Source organism: Prionailurus bengalensis, chromosome B4 (assembly GCF_016509475.1).
Source record: "Prionailurus bengalensis isolate Pbe53 chromosome B4, Fcat_Pben_1.1_paternal_pri, whole genome shotgun sequence".
NCBI classification, from domain to species: Eukaryota; Metazoa; Chordata; class Mammalia; order Carnivora; family Felidae; genus Prionailurus; species Prionailurus bengalensis.
Window position 1 is genome coordinate 36,746,965 of NC_057358.1, and position 14,562 is coordinate 36,761,526.

The 14,562-nt window shown below is 37.2% G+C and overlaps 1 protein-coding gene across 14 annotated transcripts in view; it reads right to left on the reverse strand.

Annotated features, from left to right (window-relative positions):
- Positions 1 to 14,562, reverse strand: part of ERC1 (ELKS/RAB6-interacting/CAST family member 1) — a 518,359-nt gene that overhangs the window by 472,159 nt on the left and 31,638 nt on the right. For all 14 annotated transcript variants that reach the window (XM_043565007.1, XM_043565004.1, XM_043565003.1 and 11 more), the window contains exon 2: positions 5,018 to 5,842. In XM_043565007.1, coding sequence (XP_043420942.1) covers positions 5,018 to 5,686 — 669 coding nt within the window. In that variant the 5' untranslated portion in view covers positions 5,687 to 5,842. The remainder of the gene's footprint in view (positions 1 to 5,017; positions 5,843 to 14,562) is intronic.

Genomic DNA, 14,562 nt, shown 5'->3' on the forward strand with positions numbered 1-14,562 from the left:
GGGGACTCTTAATCTCAGGGTAATGAGTCCAAGCCCCACACTGGGCATGGCGCCTACTTAAAAAATAAATTAATAAGTGACAGTGAAATAATTAGGAACCTCATCGATCTCACGGTCCGTGAGTTCAAGCCCCGCGTCGGGCTCTGGACTGATGGCTCAGAGCCTGGAGCCAGTTTCCGATTCTGTGTCTCCCTCTCTCTCTGCCCCTCCCCCGTTCATGTTCTGTCTCTCTCTGTCCCAAAAATAAATAAACGTTGAAAAAAAAAATTTAAAAAAAAAAAAAAAAAAAAAAAGGAACCTCATGAAAAAGCTTATTTAAATTCAAATAGCTTTCAGAGAGCCTGGGTGCCGCAGTTGGTTAAGCATCCTACTTCAGCTCAGGTCATGATCTCACAGTTCGTGGGTTCGAGCCCCGCGTCGTGCTCTGTGCTGACAGCTCAGAGCTGGAGACTGCTTCAGATTCTGCGTCTCCCTCTCTCTCTCTGCCCCTCCCCTGCTCACACTCTATCTCTCAAAAATAAATTTAAAAAAAAAAACATTAAATTCAAATAGCTTTCACCATGTGACAAATCAAGGTACAACCTAAAACTAAAAATGTTAATAGCCACCAGCAGCCTAACAATGAGAACAAATGACCAAAGATTTATATAGGGTTAGTTTATCTTTTTGTATTTCTGAACTTGAAAGTTTTCTTGATCCTTAAATAAATAAAATCAAAATTCAAAAATCAAAGTCCTGAATAAAATCAGAGTCCAAAAACAAAAAAAATACACAAAAACATTAAATTCACTTGCCACACTAGAGTATTAGAATTTACTCTCACCACACAAAATCCCAATGAAAGTGCTTTAAAATAATTATTTTCAAAACTAAGCTTCCAAGTGAAATCAACATAAGAGAAATATTATAAGGCATAATATCAAAAAAAGAAGTATGACAATATCTTGTTAAATGTTGGTTAGATAAAATAAAACATAAATCATCCAAAGCCTTAGCTCTGCAATTCAACCAAGCTCATAGCTGGACTTTTATTCTTCACCAAACATACACTAAGAAACTTCCTCATTCTCAATTTAAGGAAAGAAAAAGAAAGGTCTTTCCTATTAAAACATGTATTGTCCCAGGGCACCTGGGTGGCTCAGGAGGTTAAACGACCAACTCTTGATTTCAGCTCAGGTCATGACCTCACGGTTTGTGGATTCGAGCCCCAAGTCGGGCTCTGCACTGACAACATGGAGCCTGCTAGAGATTCTCTCTCTCTCTCTGTCTCTCTCTCTCTGCCCTTTCCCCACTTGTATGCTGGCTTGCTCTCTCAAAATAAATAAACTTAAAAAAATGTTTTTAAATAAAAAAATTAAAAACCATGCATTGTTTCGTATCTCTAGCCACCAACATTTGAAAGTTCAGTAACAAAAGGAGTATGAGATATAAAAACACCTGGGTATTTATTTTAGAAACAATTTTCTAAAAGGACTCCATAATAATGAACCATACACATTAAGCAATTTTTAGCAAATGTGTTTTTACATTTGACAGGATTCTAGAACAAATTTCTGTGGCCCAATCAGATCAAACATTTAGAATGCATCTAAATCCCCACTCTCAAACTGGAATGAGGAAATTTGTTTAATTACTGTAAATCCTATTAAACCAATCTTCTTTGTAAAGTGGAAAATGTCCGACCTCTCAGGGCTCTGGAGGGTATAATGAATGCAGAGTTTAATTAGGGCCCACTGTTGGCTCACTATAATCTATTAATTAGCATTCCCAGTTCTCTGTATCTCACTGCAATGTCTCACTTTACTTTAAAATTGCACCCTTTGCTTTTTGGACCAAAGTTATACAATTTTAGGATTGTGTGGTAATTACAGAGGGTACAGGAAGAATATATTCCTGCCAGCACTGGTGCTTAATTAGGGCAAGGGGCGGAATCTAGATAAGGCTGTGTTCACCCTCCTTCAGTGCATATGGTTTTTTTGGCATCATAGCCTGTGGACTGTTTCACTTCCACGGGACTGAAGTGCTGAGTCCCCACTACACTCTTTGCAGAAGACTCAAATACTCTGCCTTTCAATGTAGCTTGGTAATTAGAAAGGATATTGCTTTTTACCCACACAGCTTTCAAAGGATAGGCATAATTAGCTGCCTCAATTATTTGAAAATAAAGACATATACCATTAATTTTTTTTCCTGTTAAAATGGTGTTTCCAAATTGTTTGATAATAAAAACCATCTTGGTGAAAGGCATATTTTCAGCATCATCAAGAAAGGTACACGGAAGCTAGCTAATTCAACAATAAATCCCGTAATCTCCATTCAACTTCTATCAAAATCCACTTTAAATTATATATACATTTCCATTTATACACATTACATTTATTCACACAAACACACTATCAATATATTCTTGAAAGGTAGAAACTATAAAGGGAACTGTTCATTCATTCACTATTTATAACAATAAGTTATAGCTCAGCCACTTTTCAGGTAAATGTAAGTAAACTGATTTTTATTAACATTTGAGATTAAATAATACTCAAGTATCATGCACTATGACTCCTGTCTAAATACAAAGTACCTCATATTTGACCATTGATATACTATTAGTACGTACTCCAATTTATCAATCTGATTTTTACAAATTAAAAAAACCTAGTACCTACCCTCAAAATACAGACCCAGTTTTTAAGACCTGTGCTATATTGATACCTTACCACAAGACCAAATAAAGCAAACTTATTTTTTCTCTCTTGATATTTATCATTCAACACCAAACTGTAAAAACTTTCAGAATGTTATCTATTATTTCTTATTTAGGAATGATAAACTTTTGGTGTTGTACTTCACTTTCTGAGAACGTAAATGTGAACTGAAGAAAATGTGTTTCCCCATTCTATTGTCATATATCACCTAAATATTTTATCTTATACATTAATGATTCTCAAGGTGAGGAGATTCTCAATCACCTGGCTGGCTTTTTTTTTTTAATAAACATATCTAATACCTAAGATTTTAAATATTTTTTTTTGTACACACATTCCTTCTACTAAGGGTCACTGTCACAGTTAATAATCATTATGTATAGGAGTCTGTCACTACCCTGAAGTGGAGTAGGCAGAAAAAAAGGTTGAAAAGCATCAGGCCAACGGTCCCTTGTTTCTTTTCCCTTCTGTCACAATTGAGCTCAAAGATGACAGGAGAATCATCATAAATTCCCTATGGCTAGACTAGTTAAAGAATTAGAAGTACTCCATTCTAAAGATCCCAAACTTGGGGCACCTGGGTGGCTGAGCCCCAGGTCAGGCTTGCTGCTAACAGCACAGAACCTGCTTCAGATTCTCTGTCCCCCTCTCTCTCTCTGCTCCTCCTCTGCTCGCATGCCCTCTCTCTAAAATAAATACACATTTAAAAGAAATAAAAAATAAAATAAAGGTTGCTGGATTCTATCTCCAAAGCTATTTATGAAGCAAGACCAGGATATCTATATTTTAAATAAATTAATATATCAGAACCAACATTAGGAACCCTGTCCTTACTTTTAAGATCTAACACAGGGGTCTCTTTTAGTTCTTTTCTTTCTTTTCATGTTGTTAAAGTCTTGAAGACTCAAACTCAAGAAAATTCCTAGGAAATACTTTTTAAAGGACATTTCCTCTTTTTTAAAAAGGTTGGGTTGCTAAGAGATTTAAGTATAATTATAAAACATTCAGATTGTGTGTGATGACAAATTACATTTAATCACTGGTTAAAAAGTAAAAGCAAAGTAGTTGAAATTATAATATATCTCACAAAGAAGAAAATTCTCATACTTTCTAATTATTTTGAAAGCTCATTCAAATGAATTAAAGGTTTAGTTTTTAATTCATATTGTACTATCAAATAAATTTGAAACATTTTAACTGTGATGTTAGCTTAACTAGTACACGCACAATATATAGGCATTAAAATAATGATTCCGATATACATCACAGGGCTTTAATATACAGCAGAAATGTTGGCTAAAAAAGGTCAAAATGTTAACACCTGTAATATTCTACTTGTATAAATTTTATATGTGTATATGCACAGAAATAGTTCATTAGGGAGAAACAACAAAATGTTAATGATGGAAAAACAAAGTTATAAGAGGATTTGAGATAAATTTTGATTTCATACCTGTGTTTTCCAGTACTATTTTCATGATCAGAGAAAAGCGATTTTTATTACTGAGAAAGTAAGTTTGGGGCTTTAAAATACAAAACAATACAACTAGCAACCTTCTTCAAAAACCAAGATTTGGGGCACCTGGGTGGCTCAGTCAGTTAAGCATACAACTTCAGCTCAGGTCATAATCTCATGGTTCGTAAGTTCGAGCCCCGCATAGGACCCTGTGCTGACAGCTCAGAGCCTGGTGCCTGCTTCGGATTCTGTGTCTCCCTCTCTCTGCTCACGCTCTGTCTCTCTCTCATAAATAAATAAGTAAACATTAAAAATAATAATAATGACCAACACAGCAGATATAAATGCCTGAACTGAGTATTAGTAATAGAATGGTAAAATAATCAACAGAAATCTTAAATCAGATTTACATCATCAAAGACAGATCATTTCTAATTCCTTCTTTAATTCTTAGTATCATTCAGGAACACTAAAGAAATCCAAGTAAGTTTATCACTTCATAATTTTTAACTAACCCCAAAATAAAGTATAAAATCAACAATGAGGTGGCTACTGTAAAACTCTCCTTTAAGGGGCACCTGGATGGATCAGTTGGTTGAGCATCTGACTATTAATTTTGGCTCAGGTCATGATCTCACAGTTCACGGTCTGAGACCTGTGTGGAGCTCTGCGCTGGTATCTGCATTGATAGCACAGAACCTGCTTGGGATTCTCTCTCCCCCCCCTCTCTCTCTGCCCCTCCCCCATACACATGTGCATCTTTCTTAAAATAAACTTAAAAAAAAGAGAGAATAGCTTATTTCATTTATATACATGAATCTGATCAATAAAGGTAAACATATATATATATAAAACTAACCTGGTTTTCCTCCTGCACAACTCTATACTGTTCCTTCCAAATAGTGATTTTGGAAGCTTCATCTTTTCTCAGGGCTCGTTCTTTCTTCAGCTCTGGGCTCCAGAAAGTCTTGATGCTATTCATTGAAGAACTTAATTTGCTCTCCTTTACTTCTACATCCTTCCGCAAGAGATCATTTTCTCTCAGTACTTCCTTCAGCTGTGTCTGCAGATCCATGATTGTATTATCTCTTGCCTGACGAAGGGAGTGAGGAACAGTAGATGCCATACTCACAGGAGGGAGGTGATGTTCTCCAAATGCTATAGTGTCACTAGCAACCCCACTGCTAGCTATATTGGGGCTACTGCCCATAGCTGTCATCCTGACACCATACGGCAGACGTCCCCCAGAACGGCCAAGCGTCATGGTGCTTTTAGGTGTTTCTGAACCCACATTTTCATGGTCACTTAGGTACATAGGGCCAGATGTGGCATAGGCAGCATTTAAGGATTGAATATTCTCCATTGAAAGGGTTTTCCCACTGCCACCTCCAACACTGCTTCCAGAACTCCCTCCTGTACTATTGGTTCGACGATGACCCAAGCGAGGGGAACGTGGAAGCCTAGGTGAACGCCCAGGGCTCTGGTTGCTTGGTTCCACCTTCCCAACTGAGCGAGCACTTCCATACATGGTTGCAGATTGAACGTAGGTGCCAAGAAAGATATACAGCAGAAAGCAAAATATGAAATTCTGTGAGGTTTCTCAGTGGCTATAAGTCTGCTTAAGGCTAATCAGAAATAACAGGTCTTCAGCTGTCCAGTCTTGAAGAAATACCTTACACCATATCTGCAATGAAAAGATCACACATTAAATCCTCCAATAGTAAACATTTCCCTCTCAGAAACTTTTCTTGAGATTTCCCTATCATCTATTTATTCATTCATTCAAAATTTGTTTATAGCGCATTTCACTGTAAACATTTTAACAGTATTTTGCATGTCTCAAAACTGAATACTGAAACCATACCATGCAAATGGAAAAGAAAAAGAAATAAGAGGTATAAAGACTAGCAATGGAAAGATAAAACTCAATGTATGAATATATGATTTTCTAACTGGAAAACCCAAGTCATCAACTGACAAGTTATTAAAATAATAGAACTCTACAAATCAGTCAGACACAAGATCAATATATAAGTATCAGTACTTTCCTGTACATTAATCATAACAATTAGAAAAATGCAATTTTTTTAAACCCACCAACAGTAGCAAGAAAACCATAAAAACTGGTATAAATCTAATAAAAATATGCAAGCATTTTTGGAAAAAAACTGTAAAACTCTACTGAAAGAACACCTGAACAAAAGGAAAGTTATCCATATTCATGGACAAGAAAATAATGTACAAGTTGTCAGTTCTTTCCCAAATACTGCAAATCCCAATGAAAATCTCCCAGAATTCTCCATATATCTCAACAAGCTGACTCTAAAATTCAAATAGAAGAGTAAAGGTGTAAGAATAACATAAACAATTTGCAATAGAAAAACAAAGAAGGAAGATGTTCCCTAAATAACAAGATAAATTACAGGTCCATGATCCTTTACCTGTTATGCAAAAATCAAAAAAGCTCTAAAAGTAAGTTTTGTTTCTTCTTCACTCACTTAGCAGTAAAACCTAACCTGATCTGGTATGAAGTCGCTACTGTTTATAGGTTATCTCATTTAGTGTGATTATTCATACACTCATTGAGAAAACAATGTATATGATTACAGGATACTGCATAATGCCCACTGGGTACTGGGGGTAGGGGGGAATCTGGACTCCAAACCACATCTGACTGACCCCCAGGATTTCTCATAAAGACTTACAGCCCCCCTCCATTTTTGTTTTTGTTTTTAGAGAGCGAGCGAGAATGCAAGGGGGCAAAGGGGGAGTGGGGAGAGGGGAAGGGAGCCGGGGACAGAGAGGGAGAATCTCAAACAGACTCCATGCTCAGCACAGAGCTCAACACGGGGCTCAATCCCACAACCCTGGGATCACGACCCAAGCCGAAATCAAGAGTTAAATGCTCAACAATCTGAGCCACGCAGGCACCTCAGGACTTACAGCCTTTTAAAGCCATAGTATTTAAAATTGTACAGTACTAGCCCAGGAATACGTCTAAATTATATATGTAAGTTTAGTATATCCTAAAAGTAACATTTCAAAAGAGTGAGGAAAAGACAAATCATTCAATAAATGGGGTTTGAACAACTGGTGTTCTTGGAAAAATAAATTATATCCCTACTTCACATAATGCACAGAAATAAATTCTATGTACATTAAAGATATAAAATTTTAAAACTATCAAAAGTACTAGAAGATCCTTGTGAACTTGAGTTAAGGTAGGGCTTCTTAAGTAAGAAACAAAAAGCAAAAACCATAAAGAAAAACAAATAATAGATTTGATAATGTCAAAATGGCAAAGTATTATACCAAAAAATACTATAAGCAAAATTAAAAGAAAAACCAAAAACTAGGTGAAAAATGTATCTAACATGGGGCACCTGGGTGGTTCAGTTGGTTAAGTGGCCGACTTTGGCTCAGGTCATGATCTCATAGTTCATGAGTTCGAGCCCCATGTTGGGCTCTGTGCTGGCAGCTCGGAGCCTGGAGCCTGCCTCAGATTCTGTGTCTGTCTGTCTGTCTCTCTCTCTCTCTCTGCCCCTCCCCCTGCTCATGCTCTTTCTCAAAAATAAACATTAAAAAAGGTTTTAAAAACATTATATATACACACACACCTATCATATGTATAAATATCTATACAAAATATATAAAAAAATTCTTACAAGGGAAATGCCAAATTTGAAAACGTGCCAATGCCAAATGGGACTAGCGGAAAGTAACTTGTATTGTAAGGGGAGGTTAGGAACAAAATGTTGGTGGAGACTTTAGGTTCACTTTATATTCATATTACAATAAAACCTGAATTATTTAAAAGGAAAATATGTTCATATTCTACAAGTATAATTAAAACACGTATCACAGATATCTACTTTCTACACTTCTCTCAAAAATAAATCAGGGGTTGGGGTGCCTGGGTGGCTCAGTCGGTTAAGGGTCTGACTTCAGCTCAGGTCTTGATCTCACGGTTCGTGGGTTGCAGCCTGGCATCAGGCTCTGTGCTGTTAGCCTGCTTTGGATTCTGTGTCTCCCTGTCTGCCCCATCCCCACTCACACTCTCTCTCAAAAAATAAATTAAAATTAAAAAAATTTTTTTTTAATTTTTTGTTTCCAACGTTTTTATTTTTATTTTTGGGACAGAGAGAGACAGAGCATGAACGGGGGAGAGGCAGAGAGAGAGGGAGACACAGAATCGGAAACAGGCTCCAGGCTCTGAGCCATCAGCCCAGAGCCTGACGCGGGGCTCGAACTCCCAGACAGCGAGATCGTGACCTGGCTGAAGTTGGACACTTAACCGACTGCGCCACCCAGGCGCCCCATAAAATTTTTTTTAATAATAATAAATCAGGGGCACCTGAGAGGCTCGGTTGGTTGAGCATCAGACTTGATTTCGGTTCAAGTCATAATCTCATGAGATCAAGCTCCATATCAGACTCTGTGCTCAGCATGGAGCTTGCCTGGGATTCTCTCTCTCTCTCTCTCTCTCTCTCCCTCCCTCCCTCCCTCACCCTCACCCTCTCCCTTTGCCCCTCTCCCTGGACTCACACTCTAACTCTCTCTCAAATAAGAAGTATTCTTCACTGAAAACACTACCCAAGAAACTCACAGTCAAAAATATGATTTTAAAGAATCCATATACTTTAGTCAAACTCCAACAGGTTATTCTTTAGAAATATGAATACACTGGCAGTCTCATCTTAATAAAGATAGCCCTAGGGTAACAACAAGCAGAAGAGAAAATACACAGAGCCCAAATCTTTACGGTTCCATCTCAGAAATAGCAATAGTACACCAAGTTCAGAAATTGCAACATTTTACTAGTAATGTTAGGAAATTCTCTCCAGGACTAACCTTAGCTCAAAAAGTAAAAATTTCTTTTCATGATTTTTTTTTAAAGTAAGCTCTATGCCCAACATGGGGATGGAACTCACAACCTGAAGATCAAGAGTCACATGCTCTACCAGCTGAGCCAGCTAGGCACCCCTCCTTTCTCATAATTTATCTGGACTGTGAGGTAGGTGACAAGTAATTACCTATATATTACTGTTTGAATGAATTCTATTTCAAGATCAAAGAGGGATGCAAATCTTTTTCTTTTTTTAAGTAATCTGAATATTGCTTAAAATAAGAGACATTTATTACCCACAATCCCTTCAATAATAATAACAAAAGCTAACATTTAGTATTTACTGCATGTCAGGCATTATGCTAAAAACTTATATTTAGCTTAATTTAATATTTAACATTAAGATCTAATTTAATATTTAAAAGCCTCCCTTGGGGCACCTGGGTGGCTCAGTCAGTTAAGTGTCCAACTTCCAACTTCGGCTCAGATCACAACCTCACAGTTCATGGGTTCAAGCCCCAAGTCAAGCTCCATGCTGCAGCTCAGAGCCTGAAGCCTGCTTTGGATTTGTGTCTCACTCTCTCTCTCTGCCCCTCCCCCACTTGTACTCTGTGTCTCACTCTCAAAAAATAAACACTTAAAAAAAATTTATAAAAGGCTCCCATAAGACAGGTACTGTCATTATCTCCATTTTAGAGATGAAGAAAGTGAGTTTTTTAGCTGTTAAGTGACATCTAAAGTGGTAGGGTGAAGATTTGAATTAGAGCACCTAATTCCAGAGCCCTGGAAGCTCTTACCTACTGTACTTAACCACAATCATCTGCTGATGAGAACATCTCAACTGTCCATAGAATATTAAAGGCTTCCACAGTTTTATGGCAGTGTGTCCTGCTAATCTAGTACTCTTTGGGGCAATTTTAGGTTTTCCAGGTATAAAGCTTAAATAATCACATTTACCTTTCTATTAAGGAAAAAGTCTTTTTTAAAAGATGTTGGGCAAAAGAACAAAGTAAAACTAACAAAATAAGGAGGAATAATTCAGTCTCAGGAATCATGCCATCAGAACATTAAAAAGCCACATTCAAGAAAAAAATTCCCAACTGTGCTTTTGTTCAGAATTCTGTTTTCATGTAATCATATCACTAAATCATACTGAATAGGTTAAGATCCAATAACAAAAATTCCCATCAAGTTTTCAATATTAGAAGGTGCATTCTAATGTCCAAGTCACTTTCAGATCCAAAACGGTATTTGCATGTGGAGTCTTTGTTATTATCAGAACTATATTCATATACACAACAAAAGAAAGAAATTTACTAGTTCTGAATTCTTCATACTGGCTTTTTAATCTCATAAGCTTCAAAGAAGATAGTGTTCAAAAAAAAATCTTTTTTAATATGCCAGGCATACAACCACAAAATAATAATTCTTGCACTTTAAATAACTGACAAGAATTCTGACCCAAAAAAAGTTATACAGTATGATTCCATGTATGTAAAATTCTAGGACTAACGTATTATGACAGAAAGCAAATCAGTGTGTGCCTGGGGATGGGGTCGGGGGAGGCATGGATCAAAAAGGAGTAGGAGGAAACTTTTGGGGTGATGCAAATGTTCATTATCTTGACTGGGGTCACAGGTGTATACATGTCAAAACTCATCAAATTATATATTTTTTTAAGATTTTATTTTTTTAAATAATCTACACCCACCATGGGGCTCAAACTTACAACCCCAAGATCTAGTCACATGCTTTACTGACTGAGCCAGCCAGGTACCCATCATCAAACTATATACTTAAATACATTCAGTTTAGCATACATTAATTATACCATGAAAGTCTGAAGAAAAAAATTTCACGCTCCAAACTCCCCTGTCCTTGATTAATCCAAAAGAAATACCTTCATTGATTATACAACTGGAATCCTGATTGCTACTGGAGAAAATCATGCAGCTGTACAGTTTGAGTCCATAATGTTGTCCCCAGGGTCCTTTAATTAGCTTCCTATCCATATTTTCTTAGTTCCCTATCTAGTATCTGTTGTGGTTGTTTCAAATCTCCCTCTGCTTATCAGACAGAACACATGAGTCTCCTGGTTCAGAGACAAAAACAATTTATTACTCACAGCTCAGCAAACAGTATAAGCATCATGTCTACATTGGCTCACTGTTACCCCGAAGTCCCACAAATAGCAAGAGGAACTCAAAGAGATGCTACACATGCAATGGCTTTGCACTGCAGCTGAAGACACTGAGTTTAGGGAGTCCACCACTCATAACAAGCAGTAAACCTTCTCTGTCCTAGTGGAAAACATTACCTCACTCCTCAATTTGGCTTGCTACAAACACAATCCTGAGAAATGGCCCAGGTTAAGAGCACTCAGGGCCTTGTATACTTAGCATACCCAGCAAGGCATGCAGGAAAGAAAAGACTCATGAATGACTCACTCTCCTGACAAGTACTGTGATAGTTTTAAGGTATCTCCATAAATTCTTTGATACTACTCCCTTCAAGGGGGAAAGCAAAATTGCTCTCTCTCTGAATATGAAGTAGACTTAATAATTTGCTTCTGATGATGTTATCACTTTCAAGGCTAACTCATAAAGGACAATGGTGCTTCTGTCTTGGGTAACTCTCTTGGATCACTCACTTTGTGAGGAGCTAGCTGTCATGTTGTAAGGATATGCAAGCTACCCTACACAGAGAGCCACATAGTAAGAAACTGAAGCCCCCTGCCAACAGTCATGTGAGATAGCTTTGAAAAAGATCTTCTAACCCCAATCAAGCCTTCAGATGACTGCAACCTTGTGAAATACCTTGAGCTGGAACCCTGAGCCAGCTATGCTCTACATAACAATTGTGAGATGTTTGGTTTTTTAATCTAGTAAATTTTAACTTTTAACACAACAAAAGATAACTAATACAGAATTGTTTCCTGAAAACTTCGTTTCAGGTAGCCATATGCATACACATGTGCATGCTCCATCACAACTGAAAATGTGTTGCTTTTTGTAGGTTCTAAACAATTCTCAACATCATTGCCAGAATCTTTTTTTTTTAAGTTCATTTATTCATTTTGAGAGAGAGAGAGAGGGAGGGAAAGGGTAAGGGGGTATGGGGGGGGGGGCAGAGAGAGAGAATCTGAAGCAGGCTTCACACTGTCAGAGTGGAGTCTGATGTGGAGCTAGAACTCACAAACCACGACATCATGACCTGAGCCGAAATCAAGAGTTGGACACTTAACTGACTGAGCCACCCAGGTGCCTCCAGAATGATCTTTTTTTTTTTTCATTTCATTTTATTTTGTTTTTACATTAAAAAAATTTTTTTCATTTACAACATCCAAATGATTTATATTTTTTTTTAATTTATATCCAAGTTAGTTAGCATATAGTACAATAATGATTTTAGGAGTAGAATCCAATCATTGATTCTTCCCCCACATACAACATCAAGTGCTCATCCCAACAAGTGTCTTCCACAATGCCCCTTGCCCATTTAGTCCATTCCTCCACCCACAACCCCTCCAGCAACCCTCTGTTTGTTCTCTATATTTGAATCTCTAATGTTTTGTCCCCCTCCCTGTTTTTATATGATTTTTCTTCCCTTCTGTTCATTTGTTTTGTATCTTGTTCTCTATATTTGAATCTCTAATGTTTTGTCCCCCTCCCTGTTTTTATATGATTTCTCTTCCCTTCTGTTCATTTGTTTTGTATCTTAAATTCCACAAGTCAAGTCATATAATACTCATCTTTCTCTTAATTTCGCTTAGCATAATACACTCTAGTTCCATCCACGTTGTTGCAAATGGCAAGATTTCATTCTTTTTGATTGCTGAATAATAGTCCATTGTATACATATGTACCACATCTTCTTTATCCATTCATCTGTCAATGGACAGTTGGGCTCTTTTCATACTTTGGCTATTGTCGATAGTGCTGCCATAAACATTGGGGTGCATATGCCCCTTTGAAACAGCACACCTGTATCCTTTGGATAAATACCTAGTAGTGCAATTGCTGGGTCATAGGGTAGTTCTATTTTTAATTTTTTGAGGAACCTCCATACTGTTTTCCAGAGTAGCTGCACCAGTTTGAATTCCCACCAGCAATGCAAAAGAGTTCTTTCTCCGCATCCTTGCCAGCATCTGTCATTGCCTGAGTTAATTTTAGCCATTCTGACTGATGGGAGGTGGTATCTCATTGTGGTTTTGATTTGTAGTTCTCTGATGATCAGCGATGTTGAGCATTTTTTCACATGTTTGCTAGCCATCTTGGTGTCTTCTTTAGAAAAGTGTCTATTCATATCTTTTGCCCATTTCTTCACTGGATTGTTTTTTGGGTATTGAGTTTGATAAGTTCTTCATAGATGTTGGATACTAGCCTTTTATCTGATATGTCATTTGCAAATATCTGCTCCCATTCCATCAGTTGCCTTTTAGTTTTGTGGATTGTTTCCTTTGCTGAAGCTTTTTATCTTGATGAGGTCCCAATAGTTCATTTTTGCTTTTGTTTCCCTTACCTCTGGAGATGTGTTTAGTAAGAAGTTGCTGTGGGCGAGGCCAAAGAGGTTTTTGTCTGCTTTCTCCTCTAGGATTTTGATGGCTTCCTGTCTTACATTTAGATCTTTCAACCATTTTGAGTTTATTTTTGTGTATGGCTTAAGTAAGTGGTCTAGGTTCATCCTTCTGCATGTCGCTGTCCAGTTTTCCCAACACCATTTGCTGAAGAGACGGTCTTTATTCCATTGGATATTCTTTCCTGCTTTGCCAAAGATTAGTTGGCCATACGTCTGTGGGTCTGTTTCTAGGTTCTCTATTCTGTTCCACTGATCTAGGAGTCTGTTCTTATGCCAGTACCACACTGTCTTAACGATTATAGCTTTGTAATACAGCTTGAAGTCCAGAATTGTGATGCCTCCAGCTTTGGTTTTCTTTTTCAGGATTGCTTTGGCTATTCAGGGTCTTTTCTGGTTCCATACAAATTTTAAAATTGTTTGTTCTAGCTCTGTGAATTCTGGTGTTATTTTGATAGGGACAGAATGATCTTTTAATACAACGATTCCCCAAGTGGGTCAGGAGCCTCCAAGACTCCCTAAGACCCTTTCAGGACAGCAAAACTATTTTCACAATACTATGATATTATTTGCCTTTTTCACTACACATTCTTACAAACGTATAGGAGTGTTTTCCAGAGGCTACATGACATGGGGTATATCCCACTGACAACTAATGCAATGTATGCTTGTATACTCTAATGCTTTAAATTTTTCTCAGTTTTACTTTCCAATATAGTAAATAGTAATAGATACAGCCTACATAAACAAAAGCTATTTAAAGTCCTCATTGATTTTCAAGAGTATATAGGGATATTGGAACAAAACAGCTTAAGAACCACTGCTCTAAAAATTAAATATGACATGAACACACCTACATACTTCCTTTGATGGCTTTCCAAAATAAGAATCTAAATTCTTTGGCAGTGTATATAAGATTTTTCATGATTTCGGTCTTGCCTACCTCCTGAAGGCAGCTTACTTAACCACTCTCCTTTTCCATA